A 25,807-nucleotide genomic window follows, 5' to 3' on the forward strand; every position below is an offset into this window, starting at 1 on the left:
TCACAGACGTCAAAGAGGTGCGTCCTTCAGCATCCAACATGATAATAAAAGAGGTCTGTTGTTCCTGTGGAGGAAAATTAGAAAAGTTATTACAAATAGTGCTGTGGCAGAAATACTATAAGGCCAAAAGTTTGTGGACACCTAACCATAATTTTTTGTTTTTTTTCATCCCCGTTATAATTAGTTCTTCAATAGGGTTTGGATGCTCAAGATCTAAGGTTTAAAGAGTTTCCTAGTTAAAATGAGAACATTTTAAGCTTCCACATTAAAACACGTCCCATACTTTGCTCAACAGTCTAAATAAGAACCACAAACGTCTGGAAAAGTCAAGCTTCCAAATATTTTTTTTTGTGTTTGCGAAACAAAAACCATATTAGAAAGTGCAGATTAGCATCTCGCCCCACTGCTCTCGAGCGATATTTTTTTCTTCTCCACACACTGCGACCACGATGTAATCAGGTCTTATGAAAAAGGCGCACCTACTTCCTTGAGTGCTTACAAACCCAGAAGACTTTTGAATTCCACACAGAAAATTGATTCATTCATCAAAAAAAAAAAATAAATAAATAAATCAGTGAAGCCAAAATGAGAGCTGCTCCTTGGAGCAACTTTACATTACAATGTTTCACTGTTATATATAAAAAAAAAAAAAAAACAACAACAACAAAAAAACAAAAACAGAGACTGACAATTCTATTCTCTATTTTAATTTGTTAAGTCATATAATAGCTTTTACAGCACATACCTCAGATTAGATCCAAGCTCTCTTTCTGTCTCGAGATTATATATATATATATATATATATATATATATATATATATATATATATATATATATATATATATACATTTCAGTCAATAACATAAAACTTGGTCACAATTAAAAAGACTATAAGTAAACTGACAGTCTGTCTGAACCCTTACTATAGGACACTTCAGTAACCGTGTGTGTGTGTGTGTGTGTGTGTGTGTGTGTGTGTGTGTGTGTGTGTGAGTGTGTTTTATCATTAATCAAGCGCATACAGTTTCGCGCGAACTTCTCTAAATCTAACACACTTTATTGTACTTCCAGATGAACGCTAAATGGGGTGCAACTCAATAAAAGTGTATTTTTTATTTTCGTTTTGTTTTTTTACCCGATCGAAAGCACATGCAGCTGATCGTGTTTACAGATCATAACATATATTATCTTTTTCAAACTGGACATAAAAAAAAAAAAAAAATCTATCTACAGGAATGCAATATTGCTAGAAACCAGTATTTTTTTGTATCTATTGTGTGTGTGTGTGTGTGTGTGTGTGTGTGTGTGTGTGTGTGTACTGTAACAGAAGCTATGTCTCTTCCAACAATAATTGTATTCGTTAGTGGCTGACTTGCATTAGAAAACTCCGCCCCCCCCGCAGCCCTGATAAAACCCCACCCACGCTGCAATGCTCTGCCGGATTATATTCCTTCAGCGGTTTTCCGCACTTTTTTCTCAATTTGTCCGGCGATCTCATAAAAAAAACAAAGTGCGTCGTTAGGGTTGCCAATCCAAATGAAAGCACCCCGTAAAAGCAGTAAAACAGGACATGAGTTGTTCAGTTGATCAATTTGGAATGATTTGCAAATGTGTACTAAACTCTCCTATATGAGAAGCCCCGCCCCCTCACCTCACGACGCACGAGTATGAATGTGAATTAAAATATGTATGTCTGACCTTTAGGCAAATTTATAGGTAAAAACACAGGCCACATTTTTTTTTTTACCCAACATAAATGATAAAATCGGACATTGTGTGGTAGAGAAAAATCCAGCAACAGACTCTGCCGCTGCCATCAAGCAGTTCCTGACCTCGTAACTTCGAGCACGATAATTCAAGGTATCGGAAACCTGCTTCGAAGTTATAGTTACCTGACTTGCTGATTTAATATTTTAAAAATAATGATCATTTTCCAAATCATTTACTACATACAACTGCAGTGAAACAATCGAGCCATAAGCAATGCAAACAGAATTCTGAATAAAAAAAAAAAAAAGAGCCAGATTGGGTAATCGACAATATATTGGGCCTTGTTCATCCATCATAAATCAAGTTTTTTGTAGGCCAAACCGACCTAAAAAATTTGTAAGCGGTTTGTTAACGCCGGTTAAAATCGATCGAGATTCGGGTCGAGTCTCTCTTCGAGTAAATCTAATAAATAAAAATAGAACTTGAAACAAAATTGGATTGGACCGATTAGGTGAAGCGCAATGTGCCCCGGGAAAACCGTAACGCCTGAACAGGAAGTTCCAGTCTTTCATGCATTTCCAACACGTTTGTCTAAATATAGCAGATACTTGTCGCTTTTCTAAAGTTTTTGCTGCCCTTCTGCTTTGGTATGAGTGGCATTGCTGAGGACATAGGTGGCAGCTGGGAGGTGGTAGAGGTTAGCGGCAGTTTTAGTCGTAGCGCAAGTGTTGTTTTTTGTTATCTCATGCCGGTCAGAGCTCGAAGTCGAACTTGTAGTCCTGGGCCAGGTAGATCCTGCGGAAGACGAGTGCTGCGAGAGCCAGCGTGAGCAGGACGATGAGGACGGCCGAGCCTGTGTGGCTGGCGTCTTGTTGGGCTGCTGCGGGGAATGTTGGAAACGCGGGCCGACGCTGGGGCTGGTTTTGGTTCCGGTTCTGAGTGCGCCGCTGTCGAGGGCTGAGGGGCCGGGAGCTGGGCGCAGTGGGAGCGGGAGCGGAGACGGATTCGGACGCCGGCTCGGCCTAAAGAGAAAGAAACACAGTTATGTCTTATGGGCCGGCAAAAAATATTCAAAGTGCCTTGGCACTGATCTAGAAGTCTCAATGAATCTCATTAAATATCTCATTAAGTGTTCGACTCGAGCTTGAGACGCAACGCCAACGGGGAGACAAATACGCGTTTTCAAACGAATTCGTGTGGACGTGGTCATGCTGAAAGGCGTCCCAGAAAAATGATCAGAACCATCATGTAGACTCATGCCTCCATTTCAATTGTATGATCATATGGTAATATGGTGTAATAAAGGCTCGTTCCAGGAATCAGTCTAGGAGGATTTGAGCTCCTAATTTGCAGTATCACTTAAAAACACGTCCTCTTTCGCTTCTCTCATTAAGCAGAAGTACACGAGACGTCCAAAAACCAAAAGAAAATGACCATATTATCATTGCAGAATAATCCAGGACGTGTCATGCACATAATTGCGATTCACGTGTAAACATAATCGACAGCTTTTTACCCAAAAACATAAAAAGTAAATATGGAAATATTAGTAAGTTTATAAATTCATGGCAAATGTAATCACAAAGCGGTTCAGTTTCCCTTCGAGCGTACTGTTTAAACCGTCGCTTTGTCTCGCTGACCTCATGTAGGCAAGCGAGTAGAATGAAATAAACACCGCGTTAACACAGACGCCTTCGGGTTTCATTTACCTGTGAAGCACAAAACTCGCTTCAGGGTGATGAATGGATTTCGCGAATGAATTGCTTAATTTTGGAAAAAAAAAAAAGGGGGTCACGCTAGCTCAAGCTCGAAAAGAAAAAGAGAAACGAGGCCTGGAGCATATCGCAGCCCTCTATAAATAAACCCACTCGCTCATAGAGAATGGTTTTCTATTTGGGAGAAGGTTTGGAAAATGTCTGGAGTGCAGCACACCTGATTGTGATCTATAGAAAAGATTTTTCTCTCTTGAAAGAGAAAATGGTAGAACTCGAAAGCTTTAGAGAGGATGATGATGACTAATCCATCATCTAATTTAACAACACATATCACCGAGCAGCTCCACAGAGAGAACCTATAAGAATTTGGAGATTGATGTTTAGTCCACATTTGCTGTTGTAAAAACCTCCTCGCTTATGGTCAGATGTTCCACTAGATTTTGTGGAGATTCATCCACAAGGGTGTTAATAAATCTCGGATCTCTGCAATGGTGTCAAAAATGACGAACCGACGAAACTCGCTTTAGAGAGATTGTGCGAATTGTTCGCCGACGATCATCGTTTCGCCGCTTTCGGGGGTTGAGCTCGTTGAAGATGTTCCCGGTATCTGTGAATTTCTTCTGCTCAAAATACCACCTTGTACATGTATATTATATATTAAAGAGAATAATATATATTTAAAGCTGACTGCATTTCATTGCCCCTGTACTTTGTACTCTGTACAATGACAAATTTAATCTAATATAATCTAATTTAATCTGTGTTCCTGTAGTCTCAGTTTCCAGTTGCTGTCCAACAGGAACCAAACCGATAGGTTCTTCTGCCTTGGAAGCCCGATCTGCTTCACGATTTGATGTGTTGCGCTTTTTGACACGGGTGTAAAGAGTGGCCACTCCAATTTGCGGAATCTGATCTCTCTCATCAGCATGCCGATTAAACCTGACCAATCGGAAATCTATAATATGAGTAGTAACACAATCAAACGTGGACGTCTAAAGCCTACTTTTGGAACCATGCCTCGAAGTGACCATACCACCTTCAGACTGTTGTTTCCATGGTAACCAATGAAACAAACAGTGCTGATTTGGCATATATTCATTACAGCACAGTGTGATTATTTTCTTAAAAATCCATCTAAGCATTTGTAAGAAGTTAAAGCAGATAGGATTAAGGGCCTTGCTCAAGGGCCCAACCGTGTCAGCTTGGAGGTGCTGGGACTCAAACCTGCGACCTTCTGATTAGTAACCCTAGTAAGCCCTAAAAAACCAGTAGGTTGATTTCCAGCCACCGTAATAGACCTTCTAAAACGTTCCTTCTAAAACGCAACACTAATAATCGCCACAAAGGGCTGATCGGGTGCCCTACTGAGACGTTCCTAATAAAACGCGTGTAGCTGGATTACGTGTTTGATCGTGAACTGGAGTGTAAACAGCTTTCCAAAGCAATTAGCATTGATCTTCGTCATGCTTTTTAAGGCATGCTGAGCGTTTCAGAGGCCTCCCGCTTAGATGCCTTTAATTGACTTCAACATGTTTAGGGACTGAGAACTGAGAGGGCGGACGGGTTTTAACGGGATCCGATCTGGTTCACGAGAAAAAGAAAAAAATAAACAAAACAAAAAAATAGAGTGAAGAGAGGATGTCAGGAAAGTTCTGATTGTCTGCCATGACAGAAAGGAAAGAGGGAAAAGACGTTGCGCACAATATGGCTGCTGTAATCGGTAGCAACAGGGAGCAACTATACGGAGCAGTGCTTTCAGGCGATTTCATGCGCGGATGAAGAAAGTAGGAGTCGGGTCTGTTTTAATACCCAGTTAGAATAAGTGTGTGATTTTTGTTTGAACTCAGATATACCTAGATACGCCCATAACCCTGTCGCCGGTTCACCACTGGTTCTTCCCCAGGTCACTTTTGATAGATACTGACCACTGCAGACCGGAACAGCCACAAGACCTGCAGTTTTGAAAATGCTCTGACCAAGTCGTCTAGACGTCACAATTTAAATCTGTACGCTTGCCCATTTTTCCTGCTTCTAACATGTCAACTTTGCAGACAAAATGTTTATTTGCTCCCTAATATATCAGTGTTATTTACTTATAAATACAGCCTGTTTTTAAGGCGTGTGGCCTCCGGGGGGCGAGTGGGAACAAAACGTTTTTATCCACCTGTTCAGCCTGAGCCGTAGCATCGCTGTCCTGGACCTCTGACGCGGCACCCGGGTCCTGCTGGCTAGCGCTCGCCGGCTCTTTACTCTCGCTGGCAGTTGACGACGTACTAGTCTCGGCCTGTGCAAAAACAAAAAAAAAAAACAATTGAAGAGATTTCTGCTCACTCATCCATAAGTGTTGTAGTAAAGTCAGGTTATGATGTACAGTAGGTGAGGTGGTTTGGATCAGAGCTCTATAGCTGGAGATCTTTCGATCCATTCCATATAAATCACATCTTCACGGAGCTGGCTTTGTGCACAGGTTCTGGTCTCCTAGTCCGAACGGAAAATTTCACGCGTTCCACACAATTGTGAGCGTCCAACTTTGTGGAAACAGTTTGGCGAAGAAGCCATACAGGTGAACGTACCTTAAAGCTGATCTGCTGTGCTAGTTGCTGAGCCTGAGGGTCCACGGGTTGGCGTTCGCTCTCTGGAGTCAGCGCCAGCAGAGCTGTACGCATGGAGCAACCACACATCTCGCAGCAGAAGTCCTGAGACCTGAAAGCAGAATCGCATGAACATGAAAGATCTACGAGACAATTCAAAATACATTCAAATTCTTTAGATGACAAGATTACAAAAAATGTAATGTTGGTCCTCAAGATCACGAAGTCTTTTACAAGTAGATCTTCGGTTCGGTATAAAGCTCATACTGAGACTGCAATGTCAAAAGTATTGGGACACCAGAATTTTCCAACCATGTGGGGTTCTTCTTCAAACTGTTACCACAAACCTGGAGGCGCACAATTGTATCACCGTGTCCCTGTGCACAAAGCGAGCTTCCTCAAAGAAACCCTTTCCACAGGTTTGATTCAAGGAATTTTCCAAAATGGAAACTTTCCATGGGAATTAACGGAAAATAATGGGAATATACTGGGAATTTACAAAATAACAGGTGAGCCTATAGCAGGTTAAATTCAATGTATCAATTTCAGAATTTCTCCCTGGTTGCTGAGGCCAACGCACATCAGTTCTTGAATCCTGCACGTCAAAAAATGTCCTTCTTGCCGATATACATTTAAAACTTCCTTGTGCTGTGTGTAAGCAGTTGCGCAACAAAATCATACTAACAATTCAATCAAAAACCCAAATGTTTCGATTTATGTTTTTATATGATACGGTTTATATAAATGTTCCCAAATTTCAAATGAATTCCAATAAATTCCGGAGATTTTCCACGCCTTTTGCAACCCTAATTTTCAGAGGCCTTTTTCAAACCCTATTGAACACCTTTAGGATGAAACACAATTAGTACCTGACTTAACGAACATCCTTGTGGCAAATCTCCACAAAATCTAGTTGAACATCGTCCCAGAACAACAAGTGAATACTAAAGTTAAAATACCAATCTAAGGTGTCCACAAACTTTTGCCCAAACAGTCAGGGGTTTTCTCATCAGCCAATCTCCAGGTGTTAATTGGACGGCTTTGTTTGTTCGCTTGGTGTTAATAGCTGATTGGTCTTTGTCTACATTCTCCGGTTCAGACTTGGGATTGAAATGTAGCTCCTATATAAATGCTGCATGCCCACACATGCCAGATTTTCGAAGCTTTCTGATAATGACTTTGAATCTCTCGGGGGCGTTCGGTACACATCCCTAACATATGGTAAGGAAGAAAAATATTGAAACGGCTTTAAGAATAGACACACTCGTTTGTGCGTCATGTATTGAGACTAAATACCAACGAACCTTCATGCAAAAATTCTTCCTTTCGCTCGCACGTGCGTTCCGCCTTTCGCTCGCACGTGCGTTCCGCCTTTCGCTCGCACGTGCGTTCCGCCTTTCGCTCGCACGTGCGTTCCGCCTTTCGCTCGCACGTCCTTTCGTCCTTCCGCTCGCACGTTTAGTCTTCCTGCCTTTCGCTTGTTCGATCTGCCTTTCTCTTGCTCGCTCATTCTTCCCTCCTTACACTCGCTCAATTGTTTCTTTTCGCTTATTCCTTCCTCCCTTCGCTTGCACGTTCGTTCTTCCTTTCATTGGTTCTTTTGTCTGTTAGTTCGTTCTTTCATCCATTCTTTTGTCTATTTCTTCATATCTTTTGTTGGTTGTTTCACCCTTTTGTCTGTTCATTGTTCCGTTGTTCGTTCTCGCGTCTATATCTGCTTTCATCCAGTTATTCTTTCTTTTGTTTGTTTAATTCAATTCTTACAGTCTTTCATTCGATCTTCTTGCGTCTTTCACTCTATTTCCTTCATTCTTTCGTTGTGAGCGCCAAAAAAAAAAAAAAAACCCAGACGTACTTGACTAGCATTCTCTCTCCAAAATCGGGGTCTAAAGTTTATTCCCCAAAATCGGGGTCTAAAAGTTCTTTCGTTTAGCATGTCAGCTACAAAGCTTCCAAAGACCTCCAGTTGAAGCTGCTTCACACAACATAAACTATTGCTTTAATAATGAAAGATGTTTGTACAATGCCCCCGTACGCTTTGTGGCTGTAAATGAAAGAATCTTTGATCTGCTTTGCCCTAAAACTGACATAAAGAGAATGTTTTTATGCATAAAAAAAAAAAAAGAAAAAAGACTGAACTGGATATCAGTACGATTCATTCAGAAAAAAAAAAGAAAAAAGACTGAACTGGATATCAGTACGATTCATTTGGAGTGCGAATTAATACAAGATTTGTAACTTTACGCAGGGACAAGACAGTACCGTCTCAGACCCGAAACGAAACACGATAATGATCCGCCTCATTACCGTCTCATTACCAGCCTGCAATCAGATGCCTTTAAACCTCCAGTAATCTGGTGTAACCCTCATCACCTCATTCACTACCTCACATCTACTGCAACTTGCTCACAGCTACTCAAATAGAAACGTCTGGCTTTTTTATTTTGCTTATGTTAAACAAACAGGCCTTAGATTTCCAACAGTGCTGAGCGTTATGACTATTAAAACTGTGTGCAGAACGGCAACTGAGAGAGAGAGAGAAATATATTTTCCCTAAAACGTAGGTGTTTGTTGTTGATCTACATGTTCACTTTTTGTGAACAAATATGTTTTGACAACACTGTACCACAGTCGTGAGAGAGACACTGAGAGAGAGCGCAAAAGACAGAGTGTGAGAGACAGAAGAGAAATGCAGAGAAATAGAGAAAGACAGAGATAGTGAAATAGAAAGAATGATGGACAGAACAAAACAGAGAGAAAAAGACAGACAAAGAGAACAAGAGAGACAATGACAGGCACAGAGAGAGAGAGAGAGAGAGAGAGAGAGAGAGAGAGAGAGAAAAGATAGACATACAAAGAAACAATGAGAGGAGAGAGAAAAGAGTTACTGAGAAACAATAAGATAGAGAAAGAAAGAGATAGACAGAGACAGAAAGTGCGAGCAAGTGAGAGATACTGAGAAACAATGAAGCAATGAGAGAGAGAGATACAGAAAAACAGAAGTGTGTGTGTGTGAGAGAGAGAGAGAGAGAGAGAGAGAGAGAGAGAGAGAGAGAGAGAGCATAAACACATAATCCCTTCCTGTTTATATTTATAAGACTGTTGTTGATGTGTTCATTTATTTATATGTAGTGTATTTGTTACTTTTGTGAGTTGATGCTTTGACAATGCTGAAAACACAACCAGAGAGAGAGTGTGAGAGTGTGAGAGAGAGTGAGCGCGAGAGAGAGAGAGAGTGAGAGAGAGAGAGAGAGAGAGAGAGAGAGATGGATTCTTACTTTTTGGCCAGGGCTTTCCTTTCTTCTGGAGTGTAATCCAGTGATCCTATGGCCCCCTCTCCTTTAGTCGGCATGAACCCAATAATCGCTATTAAAGCTGTCCGGACTGCAACACACACACACACACACACACACACACACACACACACACACACAAAGCAGAAGTCACGACACATCCTGACACAAAGACTGAAAATGTGTCACACTGTATTAGCCGAGGACAGAACGGGCTCCCCAGAGGACAACACGCAGCGCTGCATGTGGTGTTACATAACGTCTCATAATGCTGCGCTTTCGGTCTCAAACAGGATTCTGAAGACAGCCTCGTGTCTGGAGGAGTTAGAACACGGCTTCTCAAAACGGTCTGAGGCTCAGTCAGGGGGTTTCTGACATCCAAACCTGCTCCAGAATCACAATGTGCACAGCTCCATGAAGATATGCTTTATATGGGTTGGAGCGGAAGATCTACGGCTAAAGAGCGCCAACTCTATTGAAGACCTTAGGGATGAATTATAACCACACCTCATCTCACCAACATCACAACACTTTTGTGGCTGAATGAATCGTAAAAATCTCTGCAAAATCGATGGAAACGTCTTCCCAGAAAAGTGGAGCTTGTTATGGCTTTTTGAAAACACTCTCCAAAGTGGATACATTTGAAAACGGCGTTTGCAGTGCGGACTGTAAAAACGATGGCGTGTTTTTAGCCAGCGCCGCGACGTTTAAAAGACAATAAAAAGTCAATAAAACGCCTGTCGTGCGTCTTACGTTATTTACAGGGACTTTGTTTTAGAATAAAATATATTGTTTACAAATTCTCAATTTTCTCTTTTAGAAAAACGAATGGGAAGTATGGAAACAAACATTTTTCAATACTCAATACCCAGTCGTGCACAGAGTGGTAATCTTTGTTGTTGTGAAATCAAAATATATTTGATTTGCTAAAGGCGTACGTCTGTGCAATTTTATCACCGCCGCCTCTACGGACAATATAACCTGCGGTCCCCCGAACCCCAGATTGCATGAAATGACTGAACGGTTCGACACTGCAGTAAGATCCCATAAAAACGTTCCCATAAAGTCTAAGAGTCAATCAGACTACGGCCTCACAATACTCGTAAATGGGCTCCATTTAAACCTCTGCGCCGCTGGGTTCTGTCACAAAAAACCCTTATAGCTCAAACAGATTTACAACCACAATTCCAAAAAAGTGGGAATGCTGAGTAAAATGTACATTTTGCAAATCTCATAAACCCATATATTATTTGCAATAGAACATAGAATAGATATGAAACATTTAGGATCACATCTTCTGAACTGAGACCAGTTGCTAAAGTTTTGGGAGTGGAATGTTGTCCCGTGTGTATCTGATAAGAGGATTATTGCTGCTCAACAGTTCTGGGTGTCCATTGTTGTGTTTTTCGTTTCATGATGCGCCAAATATTTTTGAATGTTGAAAGGTCTAGACTGCGGTCAGGGAAGTTTAGCAACTGGACTCTCCAGCTACGAAGTCTTGCTATTGTAATAGATGTAGTATGCAGTTTGCATTGTCTTGCCCTGAAAAAGTTTCTGAATGGAAGCATTTGTTACTCTAAAACCTGTATATACCATTCATTATTGATGAATCCTTTCCAAATGTGCAGGCTGCCTATTCCACAGGCACTAATGCACTCGCATGGCATCGGAGATGCAGCTTATTGAACTGAGCACAGATAAGAAGCCAGATGATCCCTCTCATCTTCAGTCCGGAGGACATGGTGTTAATGGAAAAGGTACATTTTAAATGAGCTTTAAGCCCAGAGAGGATGACGGCGTTTCTGGATCATGTTAGCGCATGACTACTGCATGATAGAGGACGCCATGGCAAACTGTATTCACTGTCAATGATTTCTGGAGGTTTTAACAAACCCATGCAGTGATTTCAATTACAAATTAATAACCGTTTTAAATGCAGTGCCACCTATCCCATGTCTATAGCCTGCTGGTCATTTTCCAGCATTGATGTCTGCAGTGCAAAACAAATCACGCTTCGGTTTCGTTACACTGATTTAAAGAAGTGCTGCAAGTTTTCACTCTGATAATGAAGCTGTCTTGGTTAACTCTTGGTGCCGTTTTTCGTTCTGCTTCTTTTTATTTTTTTTTGTCTAATCAAAATCATCTTGTGTGTTGAACCATTTCTCAAAATCCTCCTCAGCTTAGGAGACAGCTGTCTTACTCTGTATGTGACTGTAACTGTATGTTGTCATGGTTACTTTTGTTTATAATGCGGCACGTTAATATAGAAAAGGTGGCTAAACTGACTGCGTTACTTTTATGTAAAAATATAAAAAATAAATAATACATTCTAGCCAATCAGAATGCACTCTTCAGGCAGACCATTATATAAATGTGAACGGTACTCGTGAGAGAAATCTGGTCTGAGGTCTGCAGAATTCATTTTACAATTTTAGGGCTATAAAATCTTTATGTATCACTAAGCAACACCTTTCAGTGGTGAAAGTGGAGCTGCTCTTGTTGCTTAAGCCAAGCTAGAAACTCAAGTGCACAGCTTCTTCCCTGCCTTAATGCACATTATTGAACCCATAAAAGGCTGAGTAATGAGCTGATGGCTGTTAGATAAGGGGGAGAACACTAACATCATCTCAGTGTGGTTGGGGGGTACTGCTTTTTATCAGCTGCAATCATGTGGAAATCCACACTTCTGATTCTGATTTAGGAAATGCTCTGGGATGCAAAGAGTTCCATGTATTTTGCAATATGATGAGGTTTATGAGGTTTCAAGTTTTAAGTTGTTTGTAATAACAATATGGATGAAAATCTGAATTTGATGTTCTCTGAATGTCCTGAAGGCTCAGCGCAATCAAAAAATTTTTATCGGTTTATGTAAATTATTTTATTACCAAAGATACAAGAAAAACACGCAAAAAAAACCCCTTAAAAGCTACTTTCCATTTTAAGTCTTCAGTGTCTGTGAACTGATCCACCGTAGCTTTTCACTTAAACTCGGAGACCCCTGTCCCTGTGCAGCTCTATGAACATTGGAGTGGAAGATCTTGAGTGGTCTGCTACAGACTTCGAACCCTATTGAAAATCTTTGGGATGAATCGGAATGCCACCCCAAACCTCCTCGCCCACATGAGTATCTGACTTACTAATAATGCTCTTGCATCTAAAAGAGTACAAATCGACACAAAATCTAGTGGAACATCTTCTGAGAAGAAACAAACTGGGACTAAATGTGGATCTTCTCCGAACTGCTGAATGCCTTTATCGGATTATGGTGTCTGTTTCAGGAAAACCGTTCACAAAATAATGTTTTTACATCCGGATCGCTTTTACAAATCGGCCCGATTCTTCATTTCACGGCAAAAAAAAATAAAAAAATTCAATTAGGAGCGAACTGAAAGCATGCTGATAGAACAATCTGGAAGACACCAGACACCGGTGGCACGAGGACATTAGCGTAACGACTTCATTTAAATTCTAATGAACCCTTTATTCCCTCATTTGCTCTCGATACCCGGTGGGCACGGAGCACCGGTGCTATGTTTAGTGAAGTGTGCATGTGATGTGTAGCCGAAAGTATTAGGATGCGTGGCTTCTCCAGCCGTACGTTGTTCTTCCTCAAACTGGTACCACGAAGTTAGAAAACACATGACTGTGTGGGACTGTGTGGTAGCATGAAATTACTGCTTTGCTTGAACTAGGAGAGTGCTGGAGCGCTCCTGAAACCTTATTTAGAATGAATTGGAGAAGCTTCCCAGGCCTACATAAGCACCAATCTAGACAGAATCTATTGGAAGCCCTTCCCAAAAGAGTGAAGGTTCTTATAACAGCAAATGAAGACTTTGTGTGAAATGTTCAAAAATAGAAACATACTCATCTCCAGGTGTCCATAAACTTTTGCCCTTATAGTTTTAGTATAATTTAGTATAATTATACAACAGGATTTTTTTGTACATGCGCTAAACAACGTACAACAAATCGTATTTCCAGTCATATTATATATATATATATATATATTGTGTATATATATATATATATATATATATATATATATATATATATATATATATATATATATATATATTAGTGTATGTGGTTCATGGTGTGTGGTACCCACTGCTCCAGGAAGGTTGCCAGGTCTCAGGATGGTGGCCAGATATGCTCAGGCAGATCTTCTTCCCGACTTCAAACCTCCCGTTAGGCTGCGGAAAGAGGATTTCCGAGTCTAATTATTCCGAATAATGAAAGAACGAAAACACGGCTGACACAAAATCAGAGTGATGAACAAATGAGACGTATTGATCTCCGAAGATCAAGAGGCGGAGGAGAAACGGAGTAGGAGAGAAACAGGATGACGAACACATCCGGTGACATTTCCCGTAAGAGAATAATAAATCAACATATTTTTTTTCTTCCACTCTCATAAACAAACCACTGAACATTTCAGCAGGCTCGGGGTAGCGATGCAAAAGAGCAGCTTTACATCTGCCATTGTATCGGGCTGTCAAACATGAGCCTTTGATCGCGTCCCTTCTTCTTTCTTTCTTTTTTTGCCACATACTCCGTCTATCGCTCCGGAGAGAGGAATAAAAACTGAGATGGCGAGAGATGAGAGAAAGCTCAAAGAGAAAGTTGCTCTTTAAGAGAAAGGGGGGAAAAAGTGTGAGCAGGGTTTAGAAAGTTGCCTTAAGTTATTTAAAGCCGTTATCTAACAGCACTGGCGGTTTCCTGAATATGATCTAACTGGATGGGACCGATATTGATTTTCCGAAGGTGTGTGTGTGTTTGGTATAAAAGGAAGACACGAGTGTTCGCAGCCCTCCGGTTGCGGTGCAGGTGTTTAATACAGAACACGATTTTTCATTTACTGGCAGCATCAGGAGGCTACTGTCTGCTCAAGAAAGAGAGAGAAGGAATAAAAAGGAACAGAGGGAAATTGCAAAAACTGAAAGAAAGAAAAAAAAAAGAGAGAAAGAGGTAAAAGAAATAATGGAACGGATCAAAAGAAAAAGAAATAAAAAATTGGTTAAAAAGGAAAAGCAAAAAAAGAAAGTGATGGAAAAAGAAAAAGAAAGAAAGAAAGAAAGAAAGAAAGAAAGAAAGAGTGATAGAAAGAAAGATGAAAGAAATATTGTGAAGAAAGAAAGAACATTTGGAAAGATTTTAAGGAAAGAAGAAAATGTATTAACCTTTAGAAAAAATAAAAATATAAATTGTAAGGAAAGAAAGGAGTGTGAAGAAAAAAAGAAAGAAAGAAAGAAAGAAAGAAAGAAAGCAAGAAAGAAAGAAAGAAAGAAAGAAAGAGATTTTTAAAATTGTAAAGAAAGAAAGATTGAGTGTGAGCCCGCTGTATCGCTTGCTCGGTTGGGGTTTCTGAGTGAAAGGGCTTACAGTGAGGAGGATGATGCTCGGGGGCTTCATTGGGTACTCGGGAGGAAGAACGATGCGGCCGTGGTATATCCCTCCATCGAAGTCAGAGTCTGGAGGCCCGCGCACTGAGAAATGCCACTCGAACAGATTATCCTGAGAGGAACCAGAACACACACACACACACACACACACACACACACACACACACACACACACACACACACACACACACACACACACACACACAGGCACAATGTGGGTGTGCTCAAAAAGTCAAGAGCAAAGCTTAATGGGGCATGCCAGCCAGGGTGAAGTGGTGTGGAGTAGTGTGGGGTGGGAAAGTGTGGTGTGGGGTGGGTAGTGTTGTGTGGCGTGGAGTGGTGTGGTGTGGAGTAGTGTGGTGGAGTAGTGTAGTGTGGAGTGGTGTGGAGTAGTGTGGGGTGGTGTGGAGTAGTGTGGTGGAGTAGTGTAGTCTGGGGTGGTGTGGAGTAGTGTGGTGTGGGGTGGAGTAGTGTAGTGTGGTGTGGGGTGGAGTAGTGTGGTGTGGTGTGGGGTGGAGTAGTGTGGTGTGGTGTGGGGTGGAGTAGTGTGGTGTGGTGTGGGGTGGAGTAGTGTGGTGTGGGGTGGGGTGGAGTAGTGTGGTGTGGGGTGGTGTGGAGTAGTGTGGGGTGGTGTGGAGTAGTGTGGTGGAGTATTGTAGTGTGGGATGGTGTGGAGTAGTGTGGGGTGGTGTGGAGTAGTGTGGTGGAGTAGTGTAGTCTGGGGTGTTGTGGAGTAGTGTAGTGTGGGGTGGTGTGGAGTAGTGTGGTGGAGTAGTGTAGAGTAGTGTGGTGTGGGGTGGGGTGGAGTAGTGTAGTGTGGTGTGGGGTGGAGTGGAGTAGTGTGGTGGGGGAGAAGTAGTGTGGTTTAGTGGAGTAGTGTAGTGTGGGGTGGGGTGGTGTGGAGTAGTGTGGTGGAGTAGTGGTGTGGGGTGGAGTGGAGTAGTGTAGTGTGGGGTGGGGTGGAGTAGTGTGGTGGAGTAGTGTGGGGTGGTGTGGTGTGGAGTAGTGTGGTGTGGTGAAGTAGTGTAGTGTGGGGTGGTGGAGTAGTGTAGTGTGGTGGAGTAGTGTAGTGTGGGGTGGGGTGGTGTGGAGTAGCGTGGTGTGGAGTAGTGTGGTGTGGTGTGGAGTAGTGTGGTAGTGTGGAGTAATGTGGTGTGAAGTAGTGTGGGGTGGAGTGGGGTGGGGTGATGTGGAGTAGTGTGGGGTGAAGTAGTGTGAAGTAGCGTGGTGTGGAGTAGTGTGGGGTGGAGTGATGTGGAGTAGTGTGGGGTGAAGTAGTGTGCTGTGGGTTGGTGTTGGGTGGTGTGAAATAGTGTGGGGTGGTGTGGAGTAGTGTGCTGTGGGTTGGTGTGGGGTGGGGTGGAGTAGTGCGGTGTGGAGTAGTGTGGTGTGGAGTGGTGTTGGGTGGAGTGGAGTGGTGTGGGGTGGAGTGGAGTAGTGTAGTGTGGAGTGGTGTGGAGTAGTGTGGGGTGGTGTGGAGTAGTGTGGTGGAGTAGTGTAGTCTGGGGTGGTGTGGAGTAGTGTGGTGTGGGGTGGAGTAGTGTAGTGTGGTGTGGGGTGGAGTAGTGTAGTGTGGTGTGGGGTGGAGTAGTGTGGTGTGGTGTGGGGTGGAGTAGTGTGGTGTGGTGTGGGGTGGAGTAGTGTGGTGTGGGGTGGGGTGGAGTAGTGTGGTGTGGGGTGGTGTGGAGTAGTGGGGTGGTGTGGAGTAGTGTGGTGGAGTATTGTAGTGTGGGATGGTGTGGAGTAGTGGGGTGGTGTGGAGTAGTGTGGTGGAGTAGTGTAGTCTGGGGTGTTGTGGAGTAGTGTAGTGTGGGGTGGTGTGGAGTAGTGTGGTGGAGTAGTGTAGAGTAGTGTGGTGTGGGGTGGGGTGGAGTAGTGTAGTGTGGGGTGGTGTGGAGTAGTGTGGTGTGGGGAGAAGTAGTGTGGTTTAGTGGAGTAGTGTAGTGTGGGGTGGGGTGGTGTGGAGTAGTGTGGTGGAGTAGTGTAGTGTGGGGTGGAGTGGAGTAGTGTAGTGTGGGGTGGGGTGGAGTAGTGTGGAGGAGTAGTGTCGTGTGGGGTGGTGTGGAGTAGTGTGGTGTGGTGAAGTAGTGTAGTGTGGGGTGGTGTGGAGTAGTGTAGTGTGGTGGAGTAGTGTAGTGTGGGGTGGTGTGGTGTGGAGTAGCGTGGTGTGGAGTAGCGTGGTGTGGAGTAGTGTGGTAGTGTGGAGTAATGTGGTGTGAAGTAGTGTGGGGTGGAGTGGGGTGGGGTGATGTGGAGTAGTGTGGGGTGAAGTAGTGTGAAGTAGCGTGGTGTGGAGTAGTGTGGGGTGGAGTGATGTGGAGTAGTGTGGGGTGAAGTAGTGTGCTGTGGGTTGGTGTTGGGTGGTGTGAAATAGTGTGGGGTGGTGTGGAGTAGTGTGCTGTGGGTTGGTGTGGGGTGGGGTGGAGTAGTGCGGTGTGGAGTAGTGTGGTGTGGAGTGGTGTTGGGTGGAGTGGAGTGGTGTGGGGTGGAGAAGTGTGCTGTGAAATAGTGTGGGGTGGTGTGGAGTAGTGTGGAGTGGTGCGGTGTGGAGTAGCGCGGTGTGGAGTAGTGCGGTGTACTCACTCACCTCTAGAGGCTGGGCATGGTAGTGCTCTGTGGGATCTCGCAGTTCGGCTGCTTCCTTCATCAGTCTCTTCACCGCTGCCAAAAGAACAATAACCATCATTATCTCACAGCATCTCCTCAATCACAGAAACCGACCGCTCACTCAGAGCCCTAAACCTGCCCTTAAACACGTGTGGGTTACGCCTGAGCGAGATCACACTGCTGACCAGCATAAACCCAAACAAGTCTATACCAAAACAGGGTTAATAACTACTTCCACTTTCTGTTCGTTCATTTCATTCATTCTGTAACACTGTTTATACTGCTGCATCCATCCCAGAGGAGGAGTAACACCTGACTCAGCAAAGTACAGTGCATGGAAAAGAAAAAAAGGAGGGGGAAAAAAAAGGAAAGATAGAACTAAGAGCAAAAGAAAGAAAGAGCAAAAGAAAGAAAGAAAGAGAGAGAGATACATAGACTGTAAAGAGAAAGAATAAAAAAAAAACAAGAGAAAGAAAGAATGACAAAAGGAAGAGTAAAAGAAAGAAAGAGTGTGATGAAAGTAAAATTGGTATAAAAGAAAAAAGGAAAAAGAGAGAGAAAGAAAGAAGAGAAAGAATAAAAAGACAAAAGATACAAAGCGACAGAGATACACCTGTAAAGAGAAACATTTTTAAGAAAGAAAGAAAGAAAGAAAGAAAGAAAGAAAGAAAGAAAGAAAGAAAGAAAGAAAGAAAGATGTCACATATAACTATGCAGACAGAAAAGGATCAGACACTGAGGTGAAGATGTTCAGTGTTTGAGCAGTGATGTGAGATCGGATTTGGGGAAGTCCGGCTGAAACACTCGGATGAATTGCAGCTGCTCGGGTGTTGCTCAGTCCGTGGTGTGAAATCAGTTCCCATCGTTCTCGCAGTGTGAGCTTTTCTCGCCTTCGGGGACCGCGCTACACGTTAGTGCCTCCTGCGTGTGAATCGCGGAACTGCGAAGCGTGATCAACTGTTCTGCCAAAGTCGAGTCGAGGCACGCACGTGTTAATGAAGGAGGAAAACTGCGCCCTAATTTGCGCTCATGCGAAACAGAAATGAAGAACGGCGCCTTAAAATAGAAGACGATACCCAGCTGTTCAAACTCCTGCAAAGTTGCGGTTTCAGAGAGAAAAGGGGGGACGGACGAATTAAAATAAAAAAGAAGAAGAAAAAAGGTACGGGCAAAAGAAAAGTGTCAAAGTGAGAAAAAGAAAGTAATATGGCTTCAAGCCGCAATTAAGGGGGCCAAGCACTTCCTGGCTCCACCTACTCGATCCCCCAAGATGACCTGAAGTCATTGGTACCATGAGATACACTTCAGTTAGAGGCTGTTGCTGAGATATTGCCTCACATCCTGCCAAAGAAGTCTAGTCTTATATTTATTTCCATTGCCAAGAAATATGAGAAGTTTTCACTCAACATGTCAGAGTTCCTATTTGGAGACTTTAAAGTTTGTTTCTCCCAGTTTGGTCTTATGTACTCTAGATTCCTGAAATCCCTTAAAACAAGCTAATTTACTCACATGCAAAGCTAGTCCTTAATGCCCTCACTTCCTGTTTGGCTTTTGACCCCAAATTTGTTTGCGCATCATAGACAAATTGGACCAAATGTTTTACAATTCAAGATGCAAGATCATTTGTGTAGGTTTCTCCATGTGATGAGAAATGTACAATTGTACTGTTTTTGTGAAGTTGTTATTGTAAATTGAAGTCGAAATTTGCCGTACTGGTGTCGTTTGAAGCCATATGAACTACAGAGCGACGTTTCAAGACTTCTAAACTATAGCGCAGCGTTGGAAGCCTTGTGAACTATAAAGCTGCAATTGAAGCCTTATAAACTATAGAACAGCTCAGTGTTTGATGCCTTATAAAGTATAGAGCGAGCGTCATTTGAAGCCTTATAAACTATAAAGCGGTAATTGAAGCCTTACAAACGATAGAGCAGCGTTTAAAGCCTTATAAACTACACAACAGTTCAGTGTTTAAAGCCTTATAAAGTATAGAGTGGCATTTGAAGCCTTATAATCTACAAAGCTGCACAGTGTTTAAAGCCTTATAAACCATAGAGCGGCACAGTGTTTAAAGCCTTATAAACTATAGAGCGGCACAGTGTTTAAAGACTCAGAAACTATAGAGCGCCACAGTGTTTAAAGCCTTATAAAGAATAGAGCGGCACTGTGTTTAAAGCCTCATAAAATATAGAGCGGCACAGTGTCTAAAGCCTTATAAACTATAGAGCAACACAGTGTTTAAAGCCTTATTAACTATAGAGCGGCGCAGTGTTTAAAGCGTTATAGACTATAGAGCAACACAGTGTTTAAAGCCTTATAAACTATAGAGCAACACAGTGATTAAAGCCTTACTATAGAGCAACGCAGTGTTTAAAGCCTTATAAACTATAGAGCAACGCAGTGTTTAAAGCCTTATAAACTATAGAGCGGCACAGTGTTTAAAGCCTTATAAACTATAGAGCGTCTGAGTATTTGAAGCCCTGCAATCCATAGAGCGGCGTTTGAAGCTGTATAAACACTGGGGAAGGGTTTAGAGGAGGGACGTCTGCTGCTTTGCTGCTTCTTAACTTCAGTCACAACTAATTAAGTAGGATGTCTTTTTCCTGCCATGATGAAGTAAATCATGTCTCTATGAAAGGAGAAAAAAACCCTCTTCCTCCAGATCAGTCTGCTGTGAGAGAGAAGCAGAATAGAGATGGAGGTTTATATGCTTGGTGTGGTTTGGGGGAACTCATCGACTTTAACTGCCCTTCTCCAGCGTCAACATATTTATGCAGCTTTAGTCACGGCGGCTGAAGGACGTTATCAGAGGGTCACGTGAGCAGGAATGAGGGCGGCACGATGGAGGGAAAACAAGTTGTATCTCAGCGCAGTTCGGGTCTGCTCCGGATACGCACAGACGCTCTGTATATGATTAGTCTGATGGGACCGGGGACGCGCGTGTCCTTCAAGCTCGTGAAATAAGTAAGACACGAGCGAGACTCATTACAGAGTCAGTGTGAAATACAGAACACTGCATGTGACAAGTGCACACTGCAATAATACACAACACACCTGAGAACAAACACACACACACACACACACACACACACACACACACACACACACACACACACACATATATATATATAGACACAGACAGACAGACAGTTAGATAGACAGAGACGGATAGATACAGACAGACATAAATAAAATAGAAAGCAAGAAAGAAAAAGTTGAACAACGAGGAAGAAAAGAGAAGAATAAATCAAGTTTTAAAAAGAAAAATAAATATTAAAATAAAATGAAGTATGGAAAACGGAATTGAGAGAGAGAGAGAGAGAGAGAGAGAGAGAGAGAGAGAGAGAGAGAGAGAGAGAGAGAGAGAGAGAGAGAGAGAAATTGCGAAAAACAAGAATGAGAGAAAAAGAAAAATAATTGAGTGGCAAAAAAGAAAAATCAGGCACCTTTTGGGCAGTAAGAGAGTGTGAAAGTGCGAGTGTATGTGTGTGTGTGTGTGTGTGTGTGTGTGTGTGTGTATGTATGTGTATGTGTGTAACATAACCAGTGCCTCATTACAGAGGGAACGCTCCCTGCACCAGCACTGTGGGTCACTTAGCGCTGTGGTCTCGACCAAAACCTCCTCCAGCTACACATCTTATACAATCTCTACAGTGCTGATGAAAAGGGACGAGGAGATGCAGAAAGACAGCAAACCGAACCTGCTCGGGTTCTCGCGCAGCAGGAGCCCATTACCGATGCCGCTACATGTGCGAGGCATGCTGGGTAATGAGCGCCTAGAGACAAGTTTGACAGGCTTTGATCAGCAGGCAACAAGTGAGACAGAAAGAGAACGGAAACTTAAAAAAAGAAAGTGAGAGAAAAAGAGAGAGAAAGAGAGAGAGAGAAAAAACGAATCAAGGAAGATGGAGTGGTAAGGAAATGCCGGCGTAGCTGCGGATGAGTGAAGGACTGACACGAGTGTGTCCATAAAGAGCTCCGAGCATCAGCACGGATTTCCACTCGGCCCCCCCACTGAGACGACACACCCAAAACCCAGGTGTAACGAGGAGAAGGGAAGTGTAGCACACACACCCCACACCTTACAGCATCGCCGTCTTCATCATCATCATCATCGCCATCATCACTATTGTCATCATCATCATCATCCAGAGCTTTGGCATTATGCATTTGGTTCAAATGAGCAATATGAGAGAAGGGAAGGGAAGAGAAGAGAAGAGAAGAGAAGAGAAGAGAAGAGAAGAGAAGAGAAGAGAGAAGAGAAGATACACAATAAGATAAATGGGGCTCAGAGCAGCTTGTGACACGTGTCCAGCTGTTTGGGGCTCTACAGGCAGCTGGAGCAGTCTCCTGATGGCCCAGTGGTCAGGCAGAACACATCTCACACACTTTGACTCGCTCAGGGCTCCCACCGGGGAGGGGGTCCGACGCCACCAGGTGAGTCGAATCCGACACTTGGAATGTCTTTCGAATCGTCCTGGCGTCTAATTGCTCGTGAACTCGTGCAGTGGAGGAGAAGAAGTGGGCGAGGAGTCGTTCGGCCCGTGTGCGCGTGTGAGATGACGAGAAGAGACAACCGCAGTCGCTGCGAGTTACGGAGAAGTGTGTGAACTCTCGACCCGTTCCACAGAGACGTGATGCTGTCCAGGCAAATCCTGGCGTGTTATTAAATCCTGACCGCCTGCCTCCATCCCTCTGTCCCTCTCTTTCTTGTCCTGATTTGATGCCAAAAGTATTGGGACGCGACTTTTCCAGCCGTATATATGTGGTTACGTGCTCTGAAACCTGAAATGATTGAAATCAACCACCTTTTCTTCCTGAACATTAAAGAGTTATTTAGATAGGACAGTTATAAACCTATTATAACTGTCTTTTTAATACAATCACATTTTGTCCATGTTTAGTCCTTATGCATTTGTCTGATTGAACAGAAACGCAATATCTTTGTCGTTATACAATTTGGCCCTAATGGTACTGCACGAGGAATACAAATATTCTGTAACCTTCTACAATCCTGAAGTCCGGCATAGCAAGAGTTTGGTAGTTAAAAGCAACACGGCCAAGCGAATGAGCTCTCCGGAAAACCACCGAACTTCCTGTTTGAGAGCTCTGTTTGCACGGCTGGCCGACCTCAAACATTCCTGCTGTGTTCATTCTGCATAACCAGTCAGTGGAGGATATTAAGTGTCTTCGGACTAAACGAAAGCTTGTTTAAGAGCAATTATCTTTTACAATAATACAAACACTTCCTTCAGTTGCTGATCTAAACATAATATTTGAAACATGTAAATCCAGGTCAGTGTCTTGAGTCTTTAATAGATGGCTTTTACATCAGACAGACTTTTATTTTTTAACGCAGGGACAAACTCATAGGGACAGATTCATGGAGACTCACTTATAAGGACAGCAAAAAACAAACTTATGGGGGGGACAAACTCACTTATGGGGACAACAAAAACAAATGTATGGGGGCACAAAAATAAACTTATGGGGACAAACTCACTAATGGGGATGAACTCACTTATAGGGACAACAAAACACAAACTTATGGGGACAAACTCACTTATAGGGACAACAAAACACAAACTTATGGGGACAAACTCACTTATAGGGACAACCTAAACAAACTTATGCAGACAAACTCACATACAGGTCAGATAGGGACAAATTGACTTATGGGGACACTCTTACTTATGGGAACATATTTACTTATAAGGACTAAAGAAACAAACCCAATTATGCAGACAATCTTACAGAAGCAAACTTATTAATATGGACAATACTTATTGAGACAACCAACAGGGGAATCAATACTTATTGAGACAACCAACGGGGGAGTCGTTACTTATGGGGACTATATTAACAAATTGTAATATATGGGGATCATATTGCAGGGGCAAACTAGCTTGTAGGGACAAAATTTGCTTATAGGGAAGAAATGATGTTAAAATGTTAATCTTTATCTATTTATTTGTTTTTTAACAGCGCTATAGAAATTAAACTTACAGCAGGATCTAGTTTCTGTTACATGTCGGTTAACTGCAAACTCTACAACATGTATTTATCTTAATATATAAATATATGTAATAAAAGACCTTGCTGTTAGAGTATTTCTTTACTATTAGTTGGATATTAGTGGTTATGAGACGATTAGATTTTCTCTGTATGAAAATGTCTTTGAGCTGAGCCATGCATGATGGGTTTCATGGTTTCTAGCCTGAGAAGCGACCCAGGTGTTACAACAGCTGTGCAGTTCTCTTCGGAGTAGTTTGCATGACCTTGTTTTCTCCTCTATAAATGCTAATCAATCTAAACTCAAAAGAAAATTCTTTAACTTACACACTATAAATTAGCCTACACACTACAGTAATGCTGAATTCTTTGAATGTACAATATTGTAGTATAAAAAGAATTGTTAAAAATAAAAAAAAAATAAAAAACAGCCGCATTTTTTACCGAAAGTCTTGTCGATATTTACGGTAGGATTTTCCAGTGTCAGAGATTTGCCAATGTACACTGAATTAACAATAAGTAATAAAACCATAGTATATAACTTGTTTACAAAGTCATAAATGCACACTCAACTATAAGATAAGTATGTGCTTTTTTTCACCTTCCTATTCCACATTTAGCTCTAATTTGCTGTTAGAATGAGCTCCACTCTTCTCAAGATGTTCTACTAGATTTTGTCAAGATTTCTGTTAATTCAGACACAGGGGTGTGATGCAGGTGAGATCAGGAGGCCTGGGGTGTGTTCTAATACATCCCAAAAGAGGTTCAATAGGGTTGGAGCTCTATAGCTGGAGATCTTTCACTCCAACCCTGTGGAAATCATATCTCCATCATCACGGGAGCATTGTCATGCTGGCACCAGTTTGTAGTTCACGTGAAAGAAAAAAAAACAAAATAAACAAACAAAAAGTTGTGTGTCCCAATACTTTTGATGTACATACATACATACATACATATATACACACACACACACACACACACACCACTCCAACGTCAAAAGTATTGGGACACACGACTTTTTGTTTGTTTGTTTATATAACATATAGGAAGTATATTAGCAAAAAAATAAATAAAATAAAATAAAATAAAATACAAATCCGGGCCAGATTCTATCCCGTGACAAAAACCTGACCAATAATAACTTAAGAAAAAGAAAAAAAAAAAGCAGGTGAAAGTGTTTGTTTGTATATTTTTTGCATGTTTATTAACTTATTGTTGTTTTCCTCTTTATATAAACAAGTCTGAGCTACTTATTGTAGCTTGTTATCGCACAGACAACAATATGATCCGATAACAAGGGAGTAAAACAAGTAAAAATCCCAAACAATCCCATATCATTTAATAATATATAAAACATAAACAAACAAACAAACTGAATACGTTGCCCCGTTAGCTAGCATGCTAACCATGACCGATGTTTACCTATATTCCGTATATAAACCTCTTACCCGGGCTCTTCAGGTTGTATTTCCCTTCCATCCTGACTCGAACGAAGGACCAAATAAAATAAAATACTAAATATATATATATATATTTTATACGGATAAATAAAAGACTTCAGCTTGTGTCTTCCTGTTAGCCAGCTAGCATTAGCGTGCCTGCGACCTACAGCTTTGGGTAGAGAAGAGCTTGTAAGCTCCACACACACGCACGCTGTCAGTTAAAACCCCTGGAAGCGGAGCAGCTGTGGTGTTTTTTTGTTATTTGCCCCGGTGGTGTGTACAATCTGACGTGGCAGAGGTATATCCGAAATACTGCTTCAGCTTCCTCCTAACAATCGCTGAGCAAAAGCGAAACCAGGAAGTAAATTAGCTCATTTTGTTTGAATGCCAAAACTTTATTTAAACACCCTGGCTTGTGGAAGATCGCTGAAGTTTTTACAATTTGTCTTAAAGTAATGGAGGAACAGGAATATCATAATAATAGCGAAAATAGCTTTGGAGTCCTTTTAATGGCTCATACTGTACTCGTCCTGTTTTTAGCCAATGAAACGCCTTCTAGGATGTATATGTCCCGCCCACTGGGACTTTGCTATATAGTAGAAGCATGGTATCAGGGAATATTGGGTTGGACCTCCTTTTGTTGCTAAAACAGTCCTGACCCGATCGTACTTTCGCTCCACATGCTGTTCACAGCTTTTCCTTTCTTGGAACACTGCAGACCAGGAACATCCCACAAGAGCTGCAGCTTTGGAGACGCTCTGACCCAGTCGTCTAGCTGTCTACAATTTGTCAAACTCGCTCAAATCACTTGCTGCTAAATATTTCCCACCGCACTAACAGGTGCCATGATGAAGAGATAATCAATGTTATAATGTCATATTGTTATACCCGATCGGTGTATGTGCTCAAGATCGGATCATTTTAGTGACTTTTTTTGCATTATCTATCTATCTATCTATCTATCTATCTATCTATCTATCTATCTATCTATCTATCTATCTATCTATCTATCTATCTATCTAACTGTCTGTCTGTCTG

The 25,807-nt window shown here is 42.1% G+C and overlaps 1 protein-coding gene across 1 annotated transcript; it reads right to left on the reverse strand.

Moving 5' to 3' along the window:
* Nucleotides 1-1,098: 1,098 nt before the first annotated feature.
* ube2j1 (ubiquitin-conjugating enzyme E2, J1) lies at nucleotides 1,099-25,244 on the reverse strand. Its single transcript, XM_046873815.1, has 8 exons — nucleotides 24,776-25,244; nucleotides 17,299-17,372; nucleotides 14,692-14,823; nucleotides 13,418-13,502; nucleotides 9,295-9,400; nucleotides 5,999-6,128; nucleotides 5,590-5,709; nucleotides 1,099-2,732 (listed from the first exon to the last, which is right to left on the reverse strand). Exons 1-8 carry the CDS (start codon nucleotides 24,804-24,806, stop codon nucleotides 2,463-2,465), a joined length of 948 nt encoding a protein of 315 aa, XP_046729771.1. The 5' UTR covers nucleotides 24,807-25,244; the 3' UTR covers nucleotides 1,099-2,462.
* Nucleotides 25,245-25,807: the final 563 nt, after the last annotated feature.

This window comes from Silurus meridionalis, chromosome 18 (assembly GCF_014805685.1).
Source record: "Silurus meridionalis isolate SWU-2019-XX chromosome 18, ASM1480568v1, whole genome shotgun sequence".
NCBI classification, from domain to species: Eukaryota; Metazoa; Chordata; class Actinopteri; order Siluriformes; family Siluridae; genus Silurus; species Silurus meridionalis.